Source organism: Perna viridis, chromosome 8, assembly GCF_037379345.1.
Source record: "Perna viridis isolate PV_CMFRI_1.1 ecotype Kerala chromosome 8, ASM3737934v1, whole genome shotgun sequence".
NCBI classification, from domain to species: Eukaryota; Metazoa; Mollusca; class Bivalvia; order Mytilida; family Mytilidae; genus Perna; species Perna viridis.
The window spans coordinates 37,992,848-38,020,517 of NC_142452.1; the positions used below are offsets into that span (position 1 = coordinate 37,992,848).

Here is a 27,670-nt window from a genome sequence, read left to right on the forward strand (position 1 = left end):
GTCATTGCTGATAAAAGTTACTCCTTTCTTTTGTATTACAACAGAGTCTTCTCCGATACACAGAGACTGTAGATCACTGATTCTCCGAGAAGAAGTAATTGCATTTAAGACTGCACACTTCCAAGATACATATTAAGACCCTTTTTAGTCTTTTGAGCAATAGATCTAGAGTTGGATCGACTTCCCATTCTGATATAAGAGTTCTAGTATTTAAAACTCCTTTCAAGAGTCTTCTAATACATGAATGTTGTCCGACTTGTGTATTACCAAAACGTGTCATAATAAAGAACGTAGTCCTATAACCAGCAATTGTCCTGTATTGTTAACCTTCAGAGAACAGAAATACCACGAAATTAGCTGATCCTGTTAAAAGGCATTACCTCTCTAGAAAATGGCATCTACACTTTAATAATCGTATTGAATTCCATGACTTCGCAACTTTGACCAGTGTCAAATGAGTTACTTTATTGTGGCTGGAAGCTGTAATGTCAGATTGGTAGTCAATCCGGTAAGACTTCTAGTCTAAAAGGAACGGATATGGTGAAATATATTTAATTGGTTAAAGTACGTTGTACCAATTTCAGCAAATTTACGTTATATTGACTGTGATATTCCCGAATAACGGGCAATCGAAAAAGAACGGATATGGTGAAACCCAACAAGTGCACAGGCGTAGAACTTAAATCTAAGTACAATCTATAAGTATGTTAATCTATATTACAGATATTTCGTTCCTTATCAGTTCCAATAGATCATAACGTGGAAATTCTGTTGAATCGTTTCGATCATGAAAGAAGTGTTTATTCTACTATTGGTATTTGGGGTGGTTAAATCTGGCTATCTACCTCCAGAAAAAGACTTTGGATATTATGGTCATGACCAGGATATTTCCAGAATATTTCAACGTCTTGGTAAGCAACTGAAGGTTTTGAATTCGGATTTCTATTGCACTCTGAAATGTTACACTGATTTTAAAGTTTAAGTTGAGGTCAATTATGTTAAGAGTTCAGTGTCCGTATGTTCGTTTGCGTAAAAGTTGATGATGCATCCTCTGCTCTATTTAATCTTAAAACTAGAAAATTATGAAGTAAACACTGCGATGAAATTGACAAAGATGTAGTCACCCACTAACTTTTTTCCCTTTAAGTGTTATGATATTCAAAAATGTGTAAAAATATAAAATAGTGATGTCTTCCGTATGACTAATGTTCATAACGTCTACCTTCCTGAACTAAAATAGATGCCTTGGAAAGACGGGTTGGTGATTTAGAAGCAGAAAACCGTAAACTGAAAGAAGAAAATGCTTTAAAGTCCCAGTGTGACTGTAAATCAGCGAGTGTTAAAAATGCGACTTCAGATGACCTTAAAGGATCTGATGAGACAAAGAATTTTTTAAGATCACGTCACAGTGCGATAAAGCGCAATGGAGCGGTAATGAATGTTCAGCAGAAGCAGAAGCGATTACTGGTGCAGGGTAAGGACCTAAAGATACTCTTCAACAATCTTAAATACAACTATATAATTAGGCCATTATCTTGCATTTAACAATTTGGGCTTTTAAAGGGTGATTGCTAATTAAGATTACCAAAATCAAGATATGAACAAAATTCTACTGTAAACAAAAATGCCAGATACTGCACAAGTTATGGTGAAACATAGAATTGTAACTTAAGTTTATTTATGATCATTCATCTCGAACTTTAAGAGTATCTATAACACAAAATGAAAAATCTGATTGGCTAATAAACTACTTTCTTGTTGAATTAAATTAAGTTTTGAAGTTTTGTGTATTTCATTTTATATGAACAGGCAGTACAGGTACAACAGCACAAATCGTTGCATTCAGAGCTGACTTATCCAAACCTTTAGCAAGTGTAGGTGTTCATCAAGTCATTGAGTACGACTTTGTACCTTTAAACATTGGAAACGCATATGATGTTAGACACGGTCATTTTACTGCACCATTCAAGGGGCTGTACCTTGTGACAGCAACGGCCTTCTCGAACCCTGGAAAAAGAGTACTTCTTGAACTAGTCCTTAATGGTCAGAGGATAGCCGTTCTTGACACTGGAACTCACACCAGTTATTCTTCAAATTGCAAAACCCTACCAGTAAATTTAGAACAAGGTGATATGGTCTGGGTGAGAACATACCCAGGACAGGAGGGAGAATATGTTGGCGGCTACGGTGATGCTGGTCACAATATGTTTGCAGCCGTCCTTATAGCAGCGTATTAAATGACACAATGCACAACAGAGTTTCTCTGTTAACTGTTCGAAAGAACATTTGGCTTATCACGGCCACTGGACGATGTAACAATATGAATATAAGCAGCGGACAGAAAATATTATATATATATATAATTTAAGGTGAGAGCTTAGGTACATATCCACACATCCTTTAAGGGAAGAGGGTTCCAGGCTATCTTTTTTTCTTTCTTTTTATGTTCTAATTTTTGTTGTAATTTTGCGCAAAAAAAACAATTAAAAAGGGGGGGGTAATTCTAGAATCGGTCTACTTGATCCGCCCTATCTATACCAGTCTGTTCATTGCATGCATATTGTCACAATATTAGGGGACATATCAGAATTAAACGAATGGAAAATTGTTTATTTCAATGATGAAAAAATATAAACTCCGTCCTTTATCAACTTAACATGTAAAATGAATCGTCAATAAACCTTCGAAAAATTGCCTCCTCAATCGACAAAATTCATCCCAGTCTGACTTCATGTTCAAACACTTGTGTTGAAGAAAATGCTTGCTTCTGGTCCTTTTCGATCGCTATTCCTATAAAACAACTTAAACAAAATCGATTAAAAACTTTCTTTGTGGTATTGAACCTTGTCATACAATTTCATTGCGATCCAAGCACTTTTACTCATGCCTCAGTGGCCAGATAGAGAACTAGAGGCCTTAGAGAGCCAGAATCGCTCACCTTGAGAATTTGAAATCATGTGGTCATATAATTTGATCATCCAAACAAAAGGTTTAGAGCGTTGTCTATACTTACATCATGCATTCCTGCCACTCCCTGAGCCACTCAAGCCATACAAAAAGTATTTGCTTGAAAAGGACCTTGAGGTCATTAACCTTATGTTTTAATACATTGACACTTTGAAAATTGGCCAATCAGAGGTTTTAATATCCTCTCGTGGCCATCTCGTTAAATCACGCAGAAAAAAAAATATTATCACGTGTTAAATTTGTCCCATTCATTATTTCTGCGAAGTTTGGTCACCATTGGCTAAGTAAAAGATACTAGTATACGCAAAAATGTGTTTCCCGGTAGAGTTTTTAAGGCAACTTGGAATGGCTGCAGCCACTTGAACCACACAAGAAAAAGGATTGTTTGTAGAGGATATTCAGATAATAAAACCTTTCAAGTTTCAAAACATTGGCACCTGTGGTTTCAGAGGATTTGAGCTATGGAAATAGACCAATCAGAAGCTTAAATGGTCTCGGGCAGCCATCTTGTTAAATCTAGTGAATCTTTTCTAGTTACTCTTGCTTACATCATTTCCGCGAAGTTTGGTTAAAATTGGTCCAGGGGTTTTCGTGTAGTTGAGAAAATGTGAAAATTCTACGGCATAGGCTCAAAAGGACCTTTGGTCCAGGTGAGCTAATAATGCTTGTTTTGTTCATGTCAGCCCTAATTCCTAAATGATTCAGGTCATAACCCTTTGCAGTATAGAACACTGTGACCAATTTTCACATAGATCAATACATATAAACTATTTGAGTTCCATAGTTTAAATTTTATGGCATTCTATTTTTTGCCCCTAATTCAGAAGTAGATGGGGCTATCAACCAAAAATGTATTGATTGGTTATATGGAACTTTGTCATAAATGTTTTTATATACAAGTTTTCACATGTAAACCAAGTGTCAACGAACAATGAACACATCATGAATGACAGCATCATACCATTATATGACCACAACATATGCAGTTGCATAAAAAAAAAAAAAGTATTTAAAAATTCTGAACTAGACACTGCTCCGAACAAGACTAATACCCTCACAGCCTATTGAACTCTGTACATTTTGGGACCAATGTGGACATGCGATTCATAATGGACAAAATTTTTATGATGGACAGAATACACCTATGACATACAATTGGCTGCCATTTTGAAAACAGCAATCAGTACCATTTTTCTTGATAATACAATACCAGAATATGTCTAATTCCTGACAATATGCAGCTCTCCATATGGTAATCTAACACTCAATTAAGTTTCATTACAATCCTTCACATCCATAAGAAGGAATTGTGGACAATACATCAGACCCAGTTTTGCTTTAAATTGCCTTAGTTCCAACAGTCATTTGAAAAATTTTTGCACAAAAAAATCCAGACAATATGCACATCACATCTGCATATAGTAATCTAACACTCCATTAAGTTTCATCAAAATCCTGCAAGTCATGAAGGAGAAGTTGTGGACAATGCATGAGACCAAGTTTAGCTGAAAAATGCCGAAGTTCAACAGCCATCATTAATACATTTTTTGACCAAACAGAGATTCCTGACAATATGCACATCTCCAGATGGTAATCCAACACTCCATTGAGTTTCATAACAATCCTGCAAGTCCTTGAGGGTTTGCAGGCAACACTAGACCAAGCTTCGCTGAAAAACATGGAAGTTCAACAGCCAACATTTTTACAAACATAATTCCAGACAGTATGCCCATATCTATGTGGTTAAATTACATCCCACAAAGTCTCAGAATAATGTTACAAGGAAATAGTTCCAACAGACAGGGTAAAACCTACATACCAGGTTTTTTTTTGTTTTGTTTTTGTTTTTTTTTGGGGGGGGGGGGGTGTATAGTGAGAATCATAACACCAAGTTCATTGCTGATTTAATAAAAAAACAGCTTTAACACATAAACATAATAATTAAATCTGTTATATACATCATTATAAAAGTATGACAACTGTAATTGATTTTCTTTTACTACAAATGGTTGACAATATAAATTATCAAAAAAAATACAATCATAAATTAAAAATATTGTGAAGATTCCTCTTATTCATGGGTCGAAGTTTTTTTGGTTTTTTTTTTTTTTGGTGGTTTAACAAAATTTCATTATTTCATGGAAATTTTATTTTGTGGATTTCACCAAAGCATTGATAGTCGAATATTTGTTGGAAATTCAATTTCCTTGTTTGACATTACCACAAAAAAAACCCACAAAAGTTGGTACCCCATGACCAAAGTTCTTTCACTTTATTTGACACGACGTACTTTGCACCCACTGAAGTAGTAAATAAAACCAATTTAAAATTAATCCTTCGCAAAATCAACAAGGAGCCCATATTTGTAAGGTGCTAATATGGTCTGTCTGACAAAATAAACTCTTGGTGCATCATTTAGCATCCACCAAAATATGAAACACAAAATTTCATATATCTTTTATCCTCAAAAATACAAAATTTTACACCTGACAAAATAACCTGCCATATTTTTCAGATTTCTGATATCCAGGAAAGGATGAAATGAATTACTGCAAGATCCTCTACATGAAACAAGAGATCGTCCTGTTTACCATGTAAAGGTTCTCACTTTTTGTCCATCCAGGCCCAATAGGGTAGTCAAGAACGTTAAAAAAAACTCTTAGTAGTAAATGAATAGTAAACATTATTTCTCCACTTAAAATGCTGAAATTTACTTTTCAACGAGCTTTAGCAAGCATGTTAATATCTAATATTTTACAATAGAGAGTGAAAGAAATAATTTAAATCAAAAACAGGCTAAAGTAGAATCAGCTTCTCCTATGAAATCTGTAGAAATAAAATTTGAAAATGTAAAATTACTAGAAAGTATCAGCAAATGGTTTTAAAAAAATCATGCATTTTAGTGGCTTGCTTAAAACAGCAGACAATGGTTTAAGCAATAATTTTTTTATTTTTTTTTTATATAAAAATTGTAAAAGGAATTTTTGCCAAATGGAGCATAGATAAAACAGCCAAATTATTTGCATTATACTTGAATTTACAGCAAGCCTAACTTACAGTAAGCCTAAAAGGAGGCAGGGGTAACTTGTAAAATGACGAAGCTAAATATAAAAATAACTACACTTTTTTTAGTTTTACGTCAATTAGGATTTATTTTTCTTCGTAAATTTACAAAACTTGAAGATGTCAACTATTAATAAACATTTTGTTTTTGTTTAAGATATGAAACTAAAAAGTAGTAAAGATCCTTCCTCAGTTATTTCCTATTTTGTATTTAGGTTAAATGCTGGTGCAATTGTTGCATTTGAATTTTCACCATATTGGTTCTTTTTTTCTATTCTTATTGGTACCACAGGATAACTTCCTGTCAGACTTAAAATCAGACTCTCCGTGCTTCCAAGGTCAAAGGTTAAATTCGTAATAATTACCATGAGGACTTTGTCCTCTATTAAATATTTTTTTTTATATCTCTTAAATATTAACTAGAACATTTTTGAAACATTCTTTTGATAAGGAAATGTATCAGTGATATCTCCTTTTTTTTATTAATAAATGAATTGGCATGAAAGGCAAAAAATAAGGTTTAACGATGATGTCAGAGGGATTACATTAAAATAGTGTATGGGATTAGAAAAATACATATTTACTATATGAATAACAGTAAATTATCCGAAATTCCCTGCCAAATAAGCTTTAATAATTTAAGGAGGTAGACCTAGGTTAAGGGACACAACTCTTAAAAGTGATTCAAACGTTTGTATTCAGCATTTTACATCAATCCTCTCTAAGCATCTAATTAACTTGGATTCATTTTATTCTGCTTCAAACAAAAGCTTGAGAGGCTTTGGTGAAATTGAATATAATACAAACATATCACTGATTTCATGACTTATGTCCCTTACCCAAGGTCTACCACCTTAAATGCAAAGTAAATTCTTTAATTTCACTCTTAAATTTTCTCCAATCAAAACCTCACCAATGCCTTTCTCCTGTGAAGTTAACTTTATTTGATGTCACAAATGATTTGAAATATCAATATACTGATCAGGAAATTTATAATTTAATTGAAAACAGCAATAAATTTTCGAGAAAATCAATTGGTTTTTGTGAACAACCAAAAAAAACAAACCATTTACTCGTGCTGATATAACTCATGCACAGAATAAGTTCCACATACTCTGTTAAACCTTGGTGGCGATCTACAGCAGATATGATCATATTTTGGTTATTCACTCCACTTGATTATACTAAAAATCTTTAATCTAAGAAAAATTTAACATTCACCATTCCTACTTACAACTTAAAATACTTTGGTTGCTTATTTCCACTGAAATACCCAATCAAACTAATTTGCAGTTTTTAAAATTATCCTCTAATGAATGATTATTGGGGAACACTTTTCTTCATGGTTTGATGAAAATGTTTTTTTGTCATTTTTTGACAGAAGAAAGATTAAATGTGTCTCCAAAACAAACCAGTCCAAAAGTTTTGAAAAAAAATAAAGAAGTTTTGCCTTCCTACCGACCCTAGTTTTGTAGAGAATGTTAGTAAATGCACAATAATTTTACTTTTTTTGCCTAATAGCAAACATAAGAACAGCAGAAAAAAATAATATGATAAATGTAGAACAGTCTTCTTCACATTCAACTACAACACTTACATTGCAAGAATAATGAGACTTAGGAATGATTTAAAATATGATTTCATGTAAAGGATTACTTTAGAGCAAGTTAAACAATAAACTTCAGGGATATAGTGGGTTCTCACACAATTAAATGACCATTGCCTGATGAATGGACAACTGACAAAGAGATTTAAACTTTCTATCAAATACATATTCAAATACTAGAGGAATTCCTGTCAATTGTCCAGTTAATTACTTAAAAAATTCCATCGTCAGGTAACTGTCATTCTAAGTCACTCCTCTGAAGATAACTATTTTACTTGCTGTAATATATTACAAAAACAGAAATTTATCATAAAGACCATTTATACAATTACAAATATGTTGGTATAAATGATACTTAACACAATTTTTTCTATTCTCTTTGAGACAGCAGATTATTATTTATATGCAAGTATATGGGATATGATAAAAAATACAAAACACTTAAATGACAGTTGTGATTGTCATAAGACTGAAGGGAGCAATCATTCGATAATTAATACATAACTTTGTTGCTCCCTATCTGACAGAGGTTCAAACTAGTGGTGGTCAAAGGTCAGGGATCCTCAATTTGATTTACCTAAGGTCTTGACCTTTAATCTTATTCTATCGAAACTCTTACTCGTTTATTTGAATTTTTGGAAAAGTCGAGGACACTCCACACTTAAAAAGTGAATTTGGACCCCAAAGCAGGCTAAAATATTTCTTCAAAATCCTAAATACAACTACAAAACTAAACCTGAGCATTAATTTTCTTATGTAAAATATGATTCATCTAACAAGTGACTTGAAGTCAACTTAAGGCAAAAATATATGACTTAGAATACCATGCATTTTTAATGGTTTCATGCAAATTTTACCTGAATTCATGATACATGCCCTAATTAATATTCATGATTAAATGCAGATTGCACATAGTCAGTAACAAAGTCACAGTGTACAGTAAATGTATCAATTTTTGGTGTGGACCTGCAAAGTTGTTTTTGAACACTATATAACACTACTCATATTGTGAAACAGCAAAAACTGATATCTGAAAATATGATCAGAATCAACGAAAATTAGCAGCTGCAAAAATTAATACATTTACAGTGCTGATTTTACAGAGTTTGATACATTAAAGCACTAATATAAAGAATAAACCCCTGAACCCAAATGATAATTCAAAGTATTATCCATGAAGAAAATAAGCCACTCTGAACTAAGGTACTTTGAATATTGAAACTGGTCAAAAATAATAAAAAAAATCATGGTTTTTCTGTCATGATAAAAAAAATGATTTTAAATAATAAACTCAACACAAAAAGTAAATTTCTTTCATATCAAAAATCTTTTACTTAAATTTGAGAAAAAATTGTAAGAATTTCAACTTTAGAACGGTAAGATAATTTTTTGTATAAAATCAAATGTTTTTCATTATTTGGTTCATCTTTTAGATGACTAAAGGCAATAATCCAAAATAAAACAAAAAAATACACATTCATAAACTTCTATAAACGACTCAGACATAAAATTTTAGAATGATACTAGCAGATGTATAGAAGACACATGTAAAGATCAAATTATACATATATTCAAAAATGCCAGTGATCGAATTTAAGGGGAAATACTTGATAAATGCAAGTTGAAATTCAATTTTACTAGTAGAAATTATTTCCACTTGCTAAAATATGCTAGTGGAATTCTATATGTCATATAGGAAAAGTCCAGAAATAACAAAAAAAAACTTCAAATTTTGGGAGTGTAAATTTTCAGTACTTCCTAAATTTAGCTAGTGAAAAAAATTCTGAAATTCAATCCCTGAATGCAGTTGATATTGGGACCAAACCATGAGTGTATTAAACCCTGCATTAAAAATATCCTTGTTTATCATTACCAACCTTATCATTAATGAAAAGATCAGTTGAACTAAAATTAAAACTGGTAATTTTATCCGAAATATAAAAACAGACGTAATTTAACTCAGCTGACAAAAAAAAAAAAAACAAAAAAAAAAACAAAAAAAAAAAACAGAAAATAGCACATTTTACATCAATCCTATGTAGCATCTAATTAACTTGGGTTCATTTTATTCTGCTTCAAACAAAAGCTTGAGAACAAAAAACAACAGAATTCTGATTTAAACCAAGGACTTTTAGTCAGGAATGTGAAACAAATCATATTTTTTTTAATTTTGGCTTTATCAATATCTTATGAGCAATAAACATAACTGTAAATGTACTTAGTTTCACAGAGCAATAATTTTAGCTATTTCTACAGTGGACAGAAAAGCACAAAAAATAGTACCTACAAAATGAATTTTGAACACTATATAACGCTACCTTTTTTAAGAAACCGAAAAATATGTTCCCTTGACAGAATCCACAAAAATTAGCAATCCGAAAATGAATACCTTTACAGTATTTTATTGAACTTGATTATCAAGTTCAGAACACTTATGTTATAAAAAAATAACAAATTCTGTAAATAAAATAATTAAAATGATCTTAATCTCTCTTCATTTCATTTCTTAAAATTAATCAAATAAATGTACAACAACCGTTCTGTTGATTTTGCTATTAAAAAAAACAATTCGATAGTATCAATACTATCAACAGATTTAAAACATAAAAGAATCGTTCTGAATAAAAATAAATCTGTGTAACAATAATAGTATCCTGCTGCTCAGTCTTCACCAGTCCTTTCTTCTGAAACAAAGTGACCAGTGATAAGCCTTTTCATTAAACAACTGATTGCTTAAAAGCGGTAAGCCTTTTCATTAAACAACTGATTGCTTAAAAGCAACATTTTTTACAGTCAAATCAAATAAAGCAGAAACTGAAGTATGCTGATATTTTCAACATTATTCCAATTAATTTATTTTGACAACTCTTTTTGAAAAAAAATGCTATTAGGTTGTTCAGAAATTTGACATAGTTCCACATTTAAAGTGCATCAATTTTAAGGAAATTTGTACTTCAAAGAAAGGTTGCTACTAGTTTTTTCTTCTCAATATATTGAATGATCGTTAATATTAGACTTCATAAAAAGAAAGAGATTGATTGATTAAATATGGTTTAACTCTCTCTATGGCAGATATTTTATGCATTTCAGTACAAGACTGACCGAACAATTGAACAGACGCTGCTTTGGACTAGACTGACATCCTAGTACAAGCTCACAGATGCAATAGCCCACAGGTAGGAATGCCACCACACTCTGGCACATTATTCTGTCTCTGACCCTTCAAGTCATCACTCTATCCACTTAAGTAGCACTCCAGATAAGAATTATGCAAAATGTGATTAATGGTTGGAAACATATTCTTATTTTTGATATTTTGTTTCAAATATTATAGTAAACAGAAATTAACAAGTGGCTTTTCATATAACCTGAGCTCTTAGCAGATAAAAATTATATAGAATGTACAGTAGAATTCAAAATTAAGGGAGACAACTCTGTAAATAACACTAAAATACAATAGCAACTATTGGATTTTCAATGTGGATTATCTCCTATGAGCAGACAGATTAGAATGAATGATAATATATTTCATCATACAGACCCACAAAACAACTTAATGACAAAAATTAAAATATGTAGCCTTTTTTTGAGGTGCATCATATATTACAGAATTTGCATGATCCTTACTAAGACTGCTACTTTAAATACAATGTGCTTGCCATGGAAGCAGTGACTATTGATTTAAAAGTCATTGGTGTGACATGCTCGCGAATCGAACCTGCATCCTCCAGCAAAAGAGGTGAGCAAGCTACCCTGAGACCACTAAAGTAATTAACAGACGCAGAAGATTAAGACAAAACTTGACACAACCATATACTCAACAAGTGATATTCCATGCCAAAATAGAAGCGGAAAGGGTTCAGAAAAACAAGCTTATGTGCAACACAATAAATAGTGCTTTACATTATGTGATGCAGTGCTGTTTGAAATTACATGTGGTAAGAACACTATGGGTACAGTTTTATATTTAAGTACCAGTCCACATAAAATTCAGACACTGCTAATAGTAGAGTGATTCATGGTGTAGAAAAAAACCATCGAACAAATTACATTTTTTCAATCTACATATGCTATGTATTTCTATAACGATATTAATTTCTGTATTCAGATCTGCACTTTTGAGAAAATCGTAAATTTACCTGCCACTAAAATCAGCCAAATCAAACAGAATCAAGAACAATAACTCTAATATTAAAGTGCCAATTTCATGTACAATCTATGTAATTTTTATCTGAACAGTGCAACCTCTAAATAAAAAACTAACACTGGTTATATGATCAGTAACTGTTTCTGAACAAGGAACAAAACTGAATTTGATGTGTTTTTGACATACATGAATCACATATTGTCTGAATTTTATAAAGACTGCTATTTAATGTGTGGAAAGCCTCATGACTTATGCTATATTAATGGAAGCCAATACAGTTGGGTTTTTTTTAAGTATCAATGGTGAGAGTTCCAAATAATTGCTTAGTTATGATGGGTCATTCAAGAAACAAAGTTAAACTAATACCAATTAAAAGACATATGATGTGACTTTCCCCCCTATTTTTGATTTATTAGTCAAATAACTCAAAAATAAAAAATCTAAAAAACAAAAAATGTACAAGAGTTTCCTTCTACAAAAACTAAGAATGCTAAATTGTTAACATCCTGCAGTATCTTTTAAGTTATAATGAGGCATGTGGAAGAACAGACAGACAGACAGATAGATATCATAAAACACTCCTCAAACCAAGTAAATAAATAGGAAGTAAAGTAGGTTTGAAAATTACAATCAATTCCATTACCTTCTGTCAACTGGTGATCTTGACCTTCTTCTGTAAGGAGAATTCGACCTACAAATAATATGAAATCAGTTTTTAATATACAGTACTAGTAAAAGAATAGATTAACGTATCTGTCTAGAAAAACTTAAAGGGTCAAAGCATTAGTGTCAGAAACATCCTGCAAGTATACATGTAGATATGTCAGTAGCTACATATATTTTTAAAAAAGATGTATGTTAGGATATGATTATCAGAACATATCACTTAGACTGTGTGTGTTGTAGGAAGTTATACATATTCCTGTTGTTTGTGACAAGACCCATAACAAAATTGAGTATGCATGGCTCAACCCTTCATAGGGAAAACCTAAATCATATTAACTGACCCAAGACCTTTATTCATTATTACACACATAATATGGATGACCAATAAGAGCAGACATTACCTTAAAGCACAAGAAATGTCAAGTTGTCAAAAATTGTCAAAGATATGTCAAACCAAATGAAGGAGTCTAACTTAAGCATTATCAGAATGTTTTATTCTCATACCTGCTTCTACTATCACTACGACCACGTCTCCTTGGTGATGGAGATCCTCTACGTCGGGGAGATGGAGACCTGAAATAGCAAAAACAAAATGATTATTACAGGTTTTATATATTGGCAAAATATACATCTAAATTTTACAACACAATGAAGAAAAGAATTGCAGAGGATAGCACACATGTAAGTTCTTGTGATGACAGAACAAATCCTGTACTAATGTGAAAACTTACCTATCTTTACCTGAAGTACATTCATAAAACTACGTAAAATGTACCAAATCTGGTTTAATTGACACTTTTTACATACAAAGTAGGCTTTTTTTCAGGGATACTGAAAGGTGGCATCTAGAGCATGATGTGATTTTTGTTTGTTTACGTTTTTAGAATATTACCCGGTATCAGCAACATTTGGTCTATGCCAACCAGATAAATTTTACAGTAACTTTTCTTGCATTCACTCACAATTATACATGAAATGTACCTTTTCTGAAGTTACCAAGGTTACACTTACTTATTCTACCAATGCAGAAAATAGAAAATGAAAGTTTGTAAAATTTAAGAAAAAGTGTGTGTGTGTGTGTGTTGGCTTAACACATACGTATTTTTAATTATGAAATTCATAATTGTGAAAACAGTATTTCCTTTGCAATTAAGAATTTCCCTGATGCCAAAGCCACACAATTTTTGAATTATATTCATTTTATTCCATTGGAGTAAATATATGGGTAGGGTGTTAAAATAGTACCTATCCCTCTATTAGGTTGTGTGTTAATTTTGTGTGTTAATTAAGTTAGACCTGGATAATGACAATGAAACCAACACCAAAGGAATACAACTATACAAAATCAATCATAAACTTTTTGCAAAAATTTATTTGAAAAGTCTTGAAAAATATTACAAATTCAAAAAATGTTTGATGAAACCACAAAAATGCAGTCCATTCTGGTCAAAATAATAATAGTCTTGTTTCCTGCTACCAGCAAGAAAAAAATTAGGTAGGTAGGTAGGTAAGGAAATTATTTCATTTTTCAAGAACATTTTACATTGAGTTAAAAGGGAAACTATCTAGACTAACAGCGCTTCAGCCAAAATGGCCATAAAATGTGTAGGGTAGGAAGGGTAGCAGGAAACAGACATATTATTTTTTGGCCTCATTTTTCTGTCCTTTTTCAGTTTTGACTTTCAACAAATTTCTTATAAATGTTGGCTGCTAGTAAAGTTCATGATCAATGCTGCTCAGTTGTTGAAATGAACCAAAGAAATGAACTTAAATGATGTGTTAGTAAACAACAAAACAGAAGGGCTGAAACCGGGTTAGAGTAACACACATATTCTTTTCACTTCTGAGGCAAGAAGCTTAATTTTCATATTTATTTTGTACCCTATATCATGATGTAACTTCAGATGATGATAAAATTTGTCGATGCGACCAATATGAACCCATGCTTGGGGCTGGGTGTGGCCTGAGGTATAAGGCTGAGAGCTGATATTAAAGGTGCTTGTTGTAACAAGAGATGATCGACAGATTAGCCAATCAAAACGTTGTTGAAAAGCTTGGCTGAGGCGTTGTTGCACGCTCTAGTTGAATGCGTTGACCTGTGTTGCGGTTGTTAAAGATGTCAACGTTGACGATGAGAGAAGGTTGTAAATTGATGCTCGATGACTTGTTTGGAGAGGATTATCCTGTAAAGGGTGTATTGTCATATTAATACATTGTAGTTCAATGTAAAGCATGCACAGAGAGGTCTTATACAACAAGTATTCATGTATTGTGTGCTGAAATAGACAGGCTGTGTAAATATACACTGTGGATACAGACAGAGAGAGAGAGGGGACAATATTTCTAGGTACAATTATTCAATATGCATAAATACTGTAAAGGATAAATCAGGTTTAATTAAAATAATAAAAAAATTCACCGAAACTATGACACTTATCTTACTGGGTGAATTGAAACAATGTCTCTAATCTATTCTTTCTATAATTTTGACAGGAACAAAAGAATCTTCTTGAAAAGCAAACATTTACATGATTTTGCAAATATATAAAGATAAATATCAAGTGCATTAAATTCAATCCAAAAATAAATAATGAAACCTCTAAAAAAATTTAAAGACCAAATGAGGTATGAAAAAGATTTTGAACAATAATTTTGTATTTTTAATGGTTCATGAAAAGTGTATTACAGATAATCAAATCACAATTACATTTACAGCTACATGCATCTAACCTTAACCAAAAGACCAACACATGAACACATAACATTTATTCCCTGTAAACCTACAGAAAGGGAAGTTGGATGCCTAGCCTATTTTTTTTTTTATATGACTGGTCTGTTCACCTACCTGGACCTTCCTCTACCACTGTAACTGCCTCTACCTCCTTGTCTCCAGTCATCTCTGTATCCTCCTCCTCGTTTAGGAGGACCGGCCTTACCCCATCGTGACTTTCCTGATGACATTTCAACTCGAACTCTTCTACCATTTATCCTCCTACAAATTATAAGTTTTACATGTTAATTGTTCATAAATACATGTACAAGTACATTAGTGATTTTGTTAACAGTGCCACCTCCTGTTAGATTTGGGAAGGAATTTGGATAATTAAGAAAAGAAAAAGCAGGAGTAAACAGGTATTTTTGGATATTTTGCAGGATTTTCAAATAATTTTGCTAAAAGAAACTGCCTACATCATGTGTATATTGGTAATTTCTGGATAACAAGATCATATTGCATATCACTCTGTGAACTGTCAAAGCTTAACCCCTTTTGCACTTTAAAATTGGCTCCATTAAACAGGTACAGTACAACTTACAGCAAACAGTGATGTATGCTGTAAGTTGTACTGTATTTCACTTACTAAGGTTTAAAATGTATCTGAACTGATTAAGAGTGTCTGGTTGTGACAGATTTTCTGATTTTTCAGGTTCTGTTTAGGAGAATACATATGTAAAGATTAAATCTAATTATTAAGTCTAATGAGTAAATGTCTTTTTAATACTTACGTTCCATCAAGAGCTTTTGTTGCATCTTCAGCATCCCTTGGATCTTGAAATTCTACAAATGCAAACCCTGGAGGATTACGTGCCACCCATACGTTACGTAGATGCCCGTATCTTTGAAATACATCTTCAATTTCTTGTTTAGCAGCACCATATCCCAAGTCTCCTATGTAAACTTTACAGTCAAGTCTCCAATCTTTAGTTGCTCTGGCTGCCATACTTAATTCTGAAAAAAAAAAACATCAAATGAAGAATTAACTACTAGACTTAGAATATTGTTCACTTGAGTAGAGCTACAAAAACAGTACTGAAACTCAAGGATGGGGTTTTGAATGCTGAGCATATCTGCAGGCAAAGGTAAGGCAAAAAAAAATAATGGTAACAAGTCTTCGTTTCCTGCTACCAGCAAGAAAATCATAGGGTAGGCAGGAAGGGAAATTATTTTATTTATCAAAAACATTTCATACATGTATTGAGTAAATGAGTAAACAATCTAGGCTTTAACCATGTGAGAGCAGTCAAAGAATTTTTAAAACATATTTACAGGACAGTCAGACTTGTAAACATCTTGTATTTACAGGAATGGACACAATTTTACACGACCAAATTAAAACACGAAAAAAATTCATAACTTTCACGAAATTTCCTTTCTCTCAATAATTCGTAGCGTATTTTATTTTTTAGCAAATATCAAAATAGGCGTTAGCTGTAGTGGAAGATTGCATATCATTTGTCCTTTATGGCCAGGGTATAATAACCTAGAAAATAGTCTTTAACAAAACAGGTAATTTGATCCTTGCAAAGTACCAAAAAATGTAATGATTCTACCATAGAAGCAACCCAGCAGTCAAAATATATGATAATAGGTACAAACATGTACATGTATAAATCAAGTAATCTTTAACTCAAGATATTAAATGAATACAGAGTTGAAAAGTGTGTCTGCACAGTTAAGACTTTCATACTATAAACTGTGAGATTTTTTTTCCCAATAAATTGTGTGATGGCATGAATAAAGGAATGTCAAATAATTTTTTTTTTTTTTTTTTTAATGATCAATGTATTTTGAGTATTTTTAAAATTCCTATTTACAATTTTGGAGGTAGAGCCATGTCCTTTATTCAGAATTCCATGCCCTTTTTTCAGGACGCCATGCCCCTTTTCCAACACACCAAATGCCCTTTTAGGTCACAAAAATGTTCCCGTTAGACTTTTAGCCTTCTTGAAACCACAAAACTTCGCCGCCATTTTTGTTGTTTACCAAACACTATTTTTAGCTTAAATTTGACACAAAACCCAATTTTGTCAAAATGACTTAAACACTCGGAAATCAAACCCCTTATTTGCATTTCAATCTCATATATTTAATTAAAAGAGTCATTAATCTGACAAAAGATGTTAATTACTGTCTAAACAGGTAAGGGTACGTTTTATGACCGGTAAATAATCTCTGAGGAGCAATCAGCTGATCAGGGTTTGACAATTAGAAAATGAACCCAATTGGATCTACCACTATTTTATGAACATCCGATCATTTTCTAAAGATTAGATTCTACTCCACAATTAATTTGACAGTACTGTCATTTAACAGATCTTAAATGTGTAGAAACAAGTGTTTAAACAAATTTTAAAATCATCATTGTCTATACAAAATGAGTTACCTCTCCTGCAGTCTTCACATTTGCCAACCTACCCCCCAAATTTTTTTTTATTTATCCTGGAAGCAAAAAGCTGCATCCTGGGCACAATTTAGATAAAAGACACCTGATAAGGGGATTGAAAACTTAACATTTTTTTCATAATATTTGCCCATCTCCCCGATTTTTTATCAAAACAATTCATAACTGGGACTTCCATTTCTGTGGCTTCATCCCCCATTTTTGTATTGTATTAGGGATTTTCACAAGTTCAAAACCTAGCACGCAAATAAACTTTTTTAATTGGTGGATATGTATTTACATAGCTAATGAAAATCAGGGTATATACTATGTCAGACATGTGTTTCACTCCCCTTTATTAAACTCCCCCAGTAATGGCAAAGTCGTCACATTATGGACTTGACCATAACGTAAAGTTGAATTAAATAAAGATGAAAAAAAAATTGATATTTATTTTTGAAATAGGTAGAAAAGTTTCTGAAATCGATAGGCAGTAAAACACCTGAGAATCGGTAGATTACCACCTATAGTGGTAGGGTTGGCATGTATGATCTAAGACAAAAGAAATAGATGGAAGGAACACTGCCAAATTAGCTTCTAAATTATAATAAATATGCGATTCTCAGACTCTGAGAATTTTGTGTTATAGGAAAACGTAGCATATTATTTTTTTTCTATTAAGCTTTGTTCTTCTATCATCCCGCTGTGGATGTGATGTACAAAAGCATAGGCCACACGGTCTGCTGACCCAGTTTCACAAATGACTTTGAAATGTATTTAATGAAAGATTTATATTTATTTTTTATTGAACTGCTTAATTCATATGCACTCTAAGCCACCCTCATAATAAACATCATGAATGACTATCGTGAGAAAGGAAAGCACTGCTATCTTAGACAATTGGTTTTTATTCTGAACACGCTGATCTACCGGGACGCCATCTTTTGTTCTACAGTTCACGGATTACTATCTGCTATTCAATCGAAGAAAACATGCTTTGGATTGAATACCATAATACCAATGCACTTAAGATCGAAAAAACCAATCAATCAATCAAATATAAACATAGTTTTAGTACAAAATTAAACATGTTTTGGATGAATTTCATGAACAACAATTCGCACCTGTCTGGAATTATCGACCTTGACAGAAGGAAAGAAAGTAAATGATATACGGGTCAGGAGAGTGGCATGAAAATATCCGGATTTTTCTCCAGACAACACTTATACGTTAACGTTGTATCAACGTTCGATTGTTTACACTTAGTCATAACAATGTAAGGCAAGTATCTTACAAACTGGCTTTGAACGCTGGTGAAATCGCCAAGGAAAGCTGAAACTTTAGAATATTATTCAACAAAAAGAGAAAAAAACGCGAACAAAATCAAGCAGCAGAGTCAGAAATCGGAGATGTATATCAGCATAAACATACACATACCACATACAGCAAACTAGTGTACATGTACATCAGAAAATCGCTTGTTAAACACTCTTCCAAGACAAAATAATGTCTTTGAAATCTTTGTGTTAGAACTTGACTTCTTGATAGTAACCGATATCAAGTTCCTTAAGCCACTTACTCAAACAGCAATATGGTAATCCTTAGTGAAATGGATGCGATCAACAACGACTTTTCAATATTAAATATTTAGAGTTGGACTTGTAGCAAGTCTACCAATAGACATACATGCCAGAATGTTCCCCACACATTCTACAGAGTTTACAATGGTTCAATTTTAAAAATACTTTAGATTCAAATACGATGCGGTATATTACCCGGACAGTGAATGTTTTAACTAGAGTAGATGGATGGTTGGTCTAAAGCACGGAGATATATTCAGTACAGTTGATCAGATTGATTGGACCCAAACCCCTTTGAGGTTTTACCATGTATTATTGTGTATTTTATTTTCTGTATTACTAAACGTAAAACCTTATCAAATAACACCGCTTCACTGAAGTGTTAAAGGAGACGTGACACAAAAATATCATTTCATAAACGTTTATATTTAAAAAAACACAAAAAAACTATAGTATGTTTAAATACTAGTGTAACAAACATTTTCTCATCAGGTTTGCGCTAAACAAAGTTAAAATGATTTATTTGTGTTTTCACGACGACCTAATTAATATGCATTAAAACCGGAAGTAACGCTCAATTACCATATATGGAAGTGTTACGTCAATGGTTCTCAATCTCAATTTGGGTACATTGAAAATGTATACACGTGCCCGAAAAAATAATAAATCTTTGAAAATAGCTTGTATGTATAATGTAGAGTGAGCCACTGATCTGTGTATGGGTGCAATGATCGTGTTTAGAAAGTAAGACGTCTTCAGTTCTTCTCATTTTCTGTCAGCTTTACATTTGCGTTATGTATATGCATCCTCGTGTCCAGTGAAAGCACAACTACCTTGCACACTATTTTCAGGACTTGAAATGGAGGGTATAACTAAAATAGTGATACTCTGTGTATTGTTCTTTGTCTCTGGGTAATATTTATAAATTAGTCCGGTAGAATTAATTATGACCAAGAGATAGCGTGGGCGGCTTCTTTTATCTTTACACTGTTTGGCGACCCATGACACAGGTGTCGACGCAGGTTTTTGTCTTCGATAATAATTGAATTAAATCGATTTTTTTTTTGTCTTACGGACTTTTAAAGAAAAAAATTTACATGGAGTTTTTGACACAATACGCAGTACATGTATATAATAGGTGACCTTTGGTGGTACCTTTAGGGGAGCTTTTCTGGTATGGGCAATATATTATTTATAGGTCAGTTAAAATATATAATTTTTAGCAAAGACGATTTATAACACGAAGAAGTTCATTCATATGGCTTGAGTCATCGTCGATTTTAAACCAATTTATCTTCAATTAAACGACGTAAGTGACTGCAAGGAGCGTTTTCATTATCTATATTAGGTGTAATAAATTAAATAAACCAAAAATTGAAAAAAAAAATAAATTGGGTCACGTCTCCTTTAAAGATGTAATCGATTATGTAACTTTGAATTGTTTAGGGAAGAGTGTTATGCAATTTTCACCGAAACTGTATAATTATCATGTCATGAGACATGCAATCGACAGGGGCGGATCAAGGATTTTGAGTTAACGGGTTTAAATAGAATTAAATGCTGAGCGTAACAAGATAAGACAATTTCGGGAGAAGAATTTGTGAAAAAAAAATAGGTGTGGTGTTTGTCTGGTACGTCCGTCCTTGGATCCACGTCTGGTCCGCCCGTCCTTGGATCAACGCCTGGTTGAAGCTAGACCCCGGGTGTTAGAACTTTTTTTACCATGCGTTGAAGGCCAAAATAAACAGCATTTTGACTGTTGTTTTTAACCAAAATTTCCTCAGTAAAGGGCATATAGTTCCAAAGGCTGCTTATATATACAAAATGTACTCGACAATTACAGACTTAAACCTGTTTTTAATTACATGTCTATGACAATGATCAGGGGCGGATCCAGGATTTGAGTTTAAGGGGGGGTGGCGTAAATTGAACTAAATGCCGTGCAATGCAAGGCAAAAAATATTATGGGGTGAAATTTGTGGTGAAATTTTTTTTCCTTACCGATTTAGGGGGGGGGCGTACGCCCGGTATGCCAGTCCTTGGCTCCGCGCCTGATGATTTGAAAAGTCGCCAATAGTGACTAGAAGTGTAAATTTGCAAAATAGCCACACTCTCATTTAATACATTTACCAGTACAGTTAGAATTCAGTATGACCCGGAATATCCCACTAGTACAGATTGGAATTCAAAACTGTATTAGGGGGATTTCGGTTCCTTTATGGATTCAAATTTGTACTTTAACATTTATCGACAGAAATCATTTGAATTATGAAAGTAATTTGTTACTTTAATTGTCTAGAATGGTGATTTTATTTAATTATGTACAGTTTGTATCTGTGATGTTATAGATAAGTTTTTTTGTATATTCCTTGATCTCACAATAATTATTGATTGCAATTATTGAAATCAATTAAAAAACGGCAACTACAATAATATTATTATATCAAACGTAGACCCAACGTGATAGTGCTGTCTGGTAAATATTTATTGATTGCTCCTACGCAATCGTTCTGTGACGTCAATGCAGCAAATCGAAGATGATGCTAGCACTTATTCTGTGAGAGCCCGGATATTCTGAGAACCAAAGTACCTGTCGTATTTTTATGCAACATATGGACGTATTCTGATGGAAACATGACAAAAAGTAAGTATCGCGATAAATCAAAACAAACGATACACGTGTCAAGTACGGTACTAAAATACATTAATGTGTATATATGTACATAATGTATTTATAAACAAAACCACGCGGATAATGATATAGCCCCGACAGGTTTTCTGTAATTTAGTGTAAAGCACAGATACTACAGTACACTTGTCACACTGCGATTGCAGGTGACAATTTTGTATAAAGCGGGTCCAGGTTATTTGCTCTGGACAAGGGAGGACCTCCAACCTCATTTTGATCCCCAGGATAGGAAGTTGATTGTATATTCAGTAGCAAGTTGATCTTTCCCCAGTCGATCCATCACCAGGTTTTTCCACTCAAAGTGATTTGTCCCCTCTGATAATAACATGTATAATTATCCTCTGTGGATCAATCAAGCTTCAACTACGCATGTAACTTTTTTTTTGCAATATGACTCTCAGCATCATGAACTTTTTGCTAAATATGCATGTGCTAAAAGAAGAGCAAAATAGTGTTTTACCTAGTTCCGGAAACACATTTTCACCACTTCGTGTGAATTTATTTATTTGAAATAACATTATCCTCTTTGACAGTTAGAGAACTTGTCCAATATATCTGACTGTTTCTAAAGCTTATGCAAATAGTTTTTATGTTTCCCAGCAATGCATAAACTGTATTGTACATGTATATACATGTATTGATATGGAAAGGTCTGAAAAATTCTTAACAGTGTTGGAACACAAATTTTGGTCGTTCCCTCTGTGGGAATCAAACTTGTACCTTTGTGACATCTATGGCAATAATGCCTGCACAAAGTCCATCACCCTAGACCACTCGGCCAGCTAGGCTATATAAAAATATAGCTTTCGCTGGCCGGGTCATTCCTCCTCCTTGGGTTAGTCTATGGCTGTTACTCAGTACACAATGTATGGTACGGGACAATTCATTTAGGTGTTGTTATGTAGGATAGAGGATTAAATTAACGATACATGTCATGTTAAAAATGCATATTTATATTATAATGTTAATGGTGAAATTCATAAAATACGGTCATTGTCTAAAATGAAACTATGATGTAAAATTTTTGGTTTCAATGACAATTGATAATTGTTTTTATTCTTTAGTATGAATATTTTTTTCAATTCAAGTTTTTTAACTTTGAAAAGTTTAAATGAAAATGCTACATACCGAAAATCTTCCACAGTAATTCAAGATATCTTGCTTTGTGGGAAAAGTTGTTCAGTAAGAATGAATACAGCTTAGGTGATTGGAATTTAGTTTTTAAGTATAGAGATCTCTGTCTACAATTTTATTTTCATAGTGTTAGTTTAGGCCAAGAATAAAAAATCTGTTTATGGTAACCCTACTTACCCTATATTTTCTGCCTACCCTAGCACATTTTAATGGTATTTTTTTCTTATGAAATGCCGCTGAACCATATTTTTTTAGTTGGGCACCATGAAGGTCATGAAATCCTTCCAGTATGTCTACAGAAAATATCCAAAAAACTATTCAAAAAAAAAATGAATGGTTTTACCTGCCTACCTACCATATTTTTCTTCCAATGTAACCTTAAACAGACATTTTTTTCTTGGCCTTATTGACAAAATTTGTCTGGTCTTCCTTAACAATACAAGAAAACTTTAAAATGTCTTTGATATACAATGTAACAATAGGTCAAGCCATTTCATTTTGATCCTTCAATGAATAGTCACCCAATGAAAATATCCAGATTTTATCTGAATTTAATTAAATGTCTATTTAATTTCTTAAAGTGCCCTTGGGACTTGAGAATTCTATTTTAGATTTATCTACATATAATCATTTGGTTATACACGTATCATGTACTTGTGTTTATACTTAGAATAACGGTATACATGTATATGTACAGTGTTCAGTTTAGAGATTTTTCACCGGGAGTCATCATGGTTCAAGCAGCTTGGCAGAGGGGGGCCATTATTGGTAATATGGGTCAATAAATATATAACATCTAACCACAATAACCAATATCAGAAAAGGTGTCTACGAAAACAGATACATGTAAGTGGCATAATGTACATTCTTGAATTGAAGCATTCATCCATGAATATATTTGAAATACATGTACATGAATATAAACCATCATTTGCTTTGTCAAAATCTTAGATCCGTGTACATGTACAATGAATAACTAAATACAGCCCCCTACAATGGGATTGTCATCAGTATTTACATGATTCTGAAGGTACAGATACTTTTATTAGAGCTACATGTAGGGTTCTATATTGTTTTGAATTTCATGAAAATACAGTTGATTTCATAGATGGGTTTTAAAATGTCTTTGTTTTGAATTGAAAAACTGATTTCCAGTGTGCCCACTGATATTCAAAATTGCATGTGGTACAAAAGTCATTCTTGTACCTGTTTGTGCAACAGCAAAAACTTGAATAAAGTTAGAATTACGGACAACACAGGTGCCAGAAGTTTTTTTCTGATTACGGATGGTTATACGAGTAAAAGGGAATGGATGGCTTTGAAATTGTACCATCAGATGCCATACCTTCAAAGGAATGTTGGGATTGTTTATGGAGGTTTTGACTGGAAAAAGGAGCCAATAAGTGACCACTTTGATATTGGTTAAATTTTTAATCTGTGTCAAATCATAATCAAAATTCAAAGCTGTAACAAGTTTGAATGGTGTGTGCATACTTGCCCCAACTGTTCAGGGTTTAACCTCTGAGGTTATATCAAGCTGTGCCCTGCAAAGCATTTTATTAACAGTTAAAATAAATGTATAAAACCTAAAATTTCGGAGGTTTAAATAAAAACCCTCTACAGAGAGTTAATGTCCATTTGGACATGCTGATTTTATTTGGAATTTGAACATGGAGTTTTAATTTGGTTCTTAATCATGTGTACTGTATTCTTAAGAATGTAAAGGAAACTTGTGTTGAGCTTTATAACATTAAAAGAACTTGATAATAAATGTGCGTTGATTGGATTGTACTTGTAAATTGGGGGGAAAATTCTTCAGTGATTGGAATTACATGTACATGTAGAAGGGGATATTCACCATTTAAACTATCTACCTGAAAATGCTGAGATCACTTTTGGAGAGAGTCATGAGCCATTGGCCCTAAAAATGCAAAATTGGCACAAAAAGATAGGGCGACATGGATCAGTAGCCCATTTTTAGCTCACGTGGCCAAAGGCCATGTGAGCTATTGCCATCATTTGGCGTCCGTCGTTGTTAACAATTTTTGAAAACACTTCTTCTCTGATACCCCTCGACTAATTGGAACCAAACTTGGTATGAATGTTCCTTGGGGAATCGTGCATAGAACTGAGGTGGGGATTTTTGATTCATCAAAAAACATGACCACTGTTACTAAAAATAGAGCTTAGAGGTCAGACAGTAGTTTTTCCCATATATCTCCAAAACTGTTAGGTTTAGCTAAATTATGACATCAAATAAAAGTGTTCAACATGATGAGATCTATCTGCTGTCAAATCTTTGTTTTAATCCGTTTGGCCATGTTGGCCCTTTTTCAATGTGTTTTGCTATTTTTAATGTTATTTCTTCAAAAATCTTCTCACTACTTTACTAATTGAAACTAAACTTGGTATCCTGCATAGAACTGAGGTGGGGATTTTTGATCTGTTGAAAAACATGGCTGCCGTTTCTAAAAATAGAACATAGGGGTCAGACAGTAGTTTTCCACATGTATCTCCAAATCCGTTAGGTTTAGCTAAATTCTTGCAGGAGTAAAAGTGTTCATCATGATGAGATCTATCTGTGGTCAGATTTTTCGTTTTAATCCATTTAGCCATGTTGGAGTTATTGCCCTTTTTCAACATTTTTTGCTATTTTTAATGTTATTTCTTTCAAAAATCTTTTCCTCTGACACTACTTTACTAATTGAAACCAAACTTGTTATGAATGTTCCTAGGGCTATCCTGCATAGAATTGATGTGGGGATTTTTGATCCATCGAAAAACATGGCCACTGTTACTATAAATAGAACATAGGGGTCAGACAGTAGTTTTTTGCATATATCTCCAAAACCGTTTGGTTTAGCAAATTCTGTCAATAGCTGAAATGATCCTTATTATGAGGACTACAAAAAGTCTTCAGGCATAAAAGTTGTCAGATGACTCCTTGTAAGAGTTATTGCCCTTAACAGTTTTCAGCCAATATCTTGAAAACTATGATAGATAGAAAGAAATTTTTAATTGCTAATTCAGCCAGGTGTGTGGTTCAGGCTCCTGGGAGCATCTTGTTTATGTATAAATAATACATTATTCATATTATTGGCCAATTGTATTATTTGAAATCACTCATTTCATGTCACAAGATTGGGTCATTGACCTAATAGGAAAAAAATTCAAGAGTTATTTCTGAAATGTCACATTTAAATTAGAATTTTCTTAAATAGTGTTAAAGATATGGCTCCTTGAAATTTATCTTGAAATATCATTAAAAAATGGTCATTTTCCCAAAATTTAAATTCCAATGTTTGAATGACTGATCTGATTTTAATTAAAGTACCAGTTTGTGTGTTATTTAATTTTTTGAATACTAATATTTGATCAACATGATTAATCCTTACCTGAATATTGTCTCTTGAACTAATAGAATTTCAACAAAATGGCTGAATTTACAGGAGACACTCTGACTATGTTCACACCTACATTGTTTAACCTCTTAATCTGACCACTTATTGAATTTGATAAACTATTTTGAAATTATTCAAATGATTTCCCTTTTGACATGTATATGTACATGTATGTAGTCATGCATGTGTACTATGAAAAAAAACTTAAGTTTTTCACATTCATTAACAGATAGCAGGTGTTAAAAATTCAAAAAAAAGAAACATTATACCAGAAATGATATTGTATGAACGGTATTGAATCCATTAAATAGTCAGTATGTATCCTTAAAGGTATTTCGATAGTTTTATACATAAAATGTCTGTGTACAAGGCCTTTACATAATGTATAGTACTTTTGTATCAAGTTCACCATTAGTAGCCAGGGACTCCAGCGTAGTGACATTACGCATTCAAATCTGGAAAAGTGAAATTTTAAGGGATAAAATGTTATGGACCCAATAAAACTATTTTCAGCATATAAATAAATGAAACTTGAATCATTTTGTTCCTTGTATTTTTCTGTGTCAATTGATTTTACTTTTAAAAATTACAAATTTTTGCCAAAATTGAGTGATTATTGAAACTGGCATTAGTGAAGTCCAATCCTTTTTTTCTAAAGTGTAAGTGTAAGTATCAGGTAAAAGCAGAAAAATCAGAAACATGCATGTCAAAACCCCACTGGTCTGACAATGTAATATCGCTCAATTATATATTTTTTTTTAAAAAGACCTTATTTGATCTCTGCATCACTGTGCCGATATTTTTTCAATAAAATCTTAGAAATATGAGTTTTCTGTCCTTATATGTACATTTTGAGTGCATTTCATTGAAATTGTAACTCAATTGTCCTGCATGATATGGTTAATCATGTCTGTTTTCCTTGATTCTGGTGGTGCCGATAGTCAAATTGCACTATCATTAAAATGATGGGTTTTTTTTTTCATACCATGTTTCACCTACTGCCTGATTTTTACAGGGACTGACACTTAACCCACATCAGGAACATGTTCAAACATGTATCTTTCTGATAACAGAAAAAAATTAAAATGTATTCTGAGAAAAATTTCAGTTTATTTTCTTCTCGGTTAAGTTTTGTAAGAGATATATAGATCTATATATATATATATAAACGTCTCAGAATGTGACAACTCTATTCACTACACTGCTCCATCAGATCAAATTGATACAGGGAAGATATGTAAACATATAGTAATGTCTG

The 27,670-nt window shown here is 32.7% G+C and overlaps 3 protein-coding genes across 7 annotated transcripts in view; 2 read left to right on the forward strand and 1 right to left on the reverse strand.

The window, feature by feature from the left end:
- Window positions 1-736: 736 nt before the first annotated feature.
- On the forward strand, window positions 737-2,608 carry LOC148610402 (uncharacterized). The gene is made up of 3 exons (XM_088543037.1): window positions 737-911; window positions 1,241-1,474; window positions 1,810-2,608. Exons 1-3 carry the CDS (start codon window positions 788-790, stop codon window positions 2,235-2,237), a joined length of 786 nt encoding a protein of 261 aa, XP_088399163.1. The 5' UTR covers window positions 737-787; the 3' UTR covers window positions 2,238-2,608.
- Window positions 2,609-4,854: 2,246 nt separating this feature from the next.
- Window positions 4,855-26,428, reverse strand: LOC148610403 (RNA-binding protein 1-like). Of its 5 annotated transcripts, none has more exons than XM_088543041.1 (6): window positions 26,407-26,428; window positions 15,954-16,176; window positions 15,295-15,441; window positions 12,954-13,022; window positions 12,427-12,474; window positions 4,855-10,320 (listed from the first exon to the last, which is right to left on the reverse strand). In XM_088543041.1, the coding sequence occupies exons 2-6, from the start codon at window positions 16,166-16,168 to the stop codon at window positions 10,305-10,307; spliced, it is 495 nt and encodes a 164-aa protein (XP_088399167.1). In that variant the 5' UTR covers window positions 16,169-16,176; window positions 26,407-26,428; the 3' UTR covers window positions 4,855-10,304. The 5 variants fall into 5 exon arrangements, with proteins under 5 accessions (XP_088399167.1, XP_088399168.1, XP_088399166.1 ...); XM_088543042.1 differs by lacking the exon at window positions 26,407-26,428 and adding an exon at window positions 18,733-18,769 and having other exon boundaries at window positions 4,855-10,317; XM_088543040.1 differs by lacking the exon at window positions 26,407-26,428 and adding an exon at window positions 18,733-18,769.
- The window catches only part of LOC148610404 (RUN domain-containing protein 1-like), a 34,652-nt gene continuing 28,676 nt past the window's right edge, over window positions 21,695-27,670 (forward strand). Inside the window, exon 1 of the mRNA XM_088543035.1 lies at window positions 21,695-21,832. The gene's annotated coding sequence lies outside the window, so the exon portion shown is untranslated. The remainder of the gene's footprint in view (window positions 21,833-27,670) is intronic.

Excerpts from the sequence above, each read along its gene's own strand:
- LOC148610402 (XM_088543037.1), top strand. The coding sequence starts at position 788 with ATGAAAGAAGTGTTTATTCTACTATTGGTATTTGGGGTGGTTAAATCT. Across the intron at positions 912-1,240 it reads CAGAATATTTCAACGTCTTG|ATGCCTTGGAAAGACGGGTT; the intron begins GTAAGCAACTGA and ends GAACTAAAATAG. Across the intron at positions 1,475-1,809 it reads GAAGCGATTACTGGTGCAGG|GCAGTACAGGTACAACAGCA; the intron begins GTAAGGACCTAA and ends TTATATGAACAG.
- LOC148610403 (XM_088543041.1), bottom strand. The coding sequence starts at position 16,168 with ATGGCAGCCAGAGCAACTAAAGATTGGAGACTTGACTGTAAAGTTTAC. Across the intron at positions 13,023-15,294 it reads AGTGGTAGAGGAAGGTCCAG|GTCTCCATCTCCCCGACGTA; the intron begins GTAGGTGAACAG and ends TTGCTATTTCAG. Across the intron at positions 12,475-12,953 it reads CGTAGTGATAGTAGAAGCAG|GTCGAATTCTCCTTACAGAA; the intron begins GTATGAGAATAA and ends TATTATTTGTAG.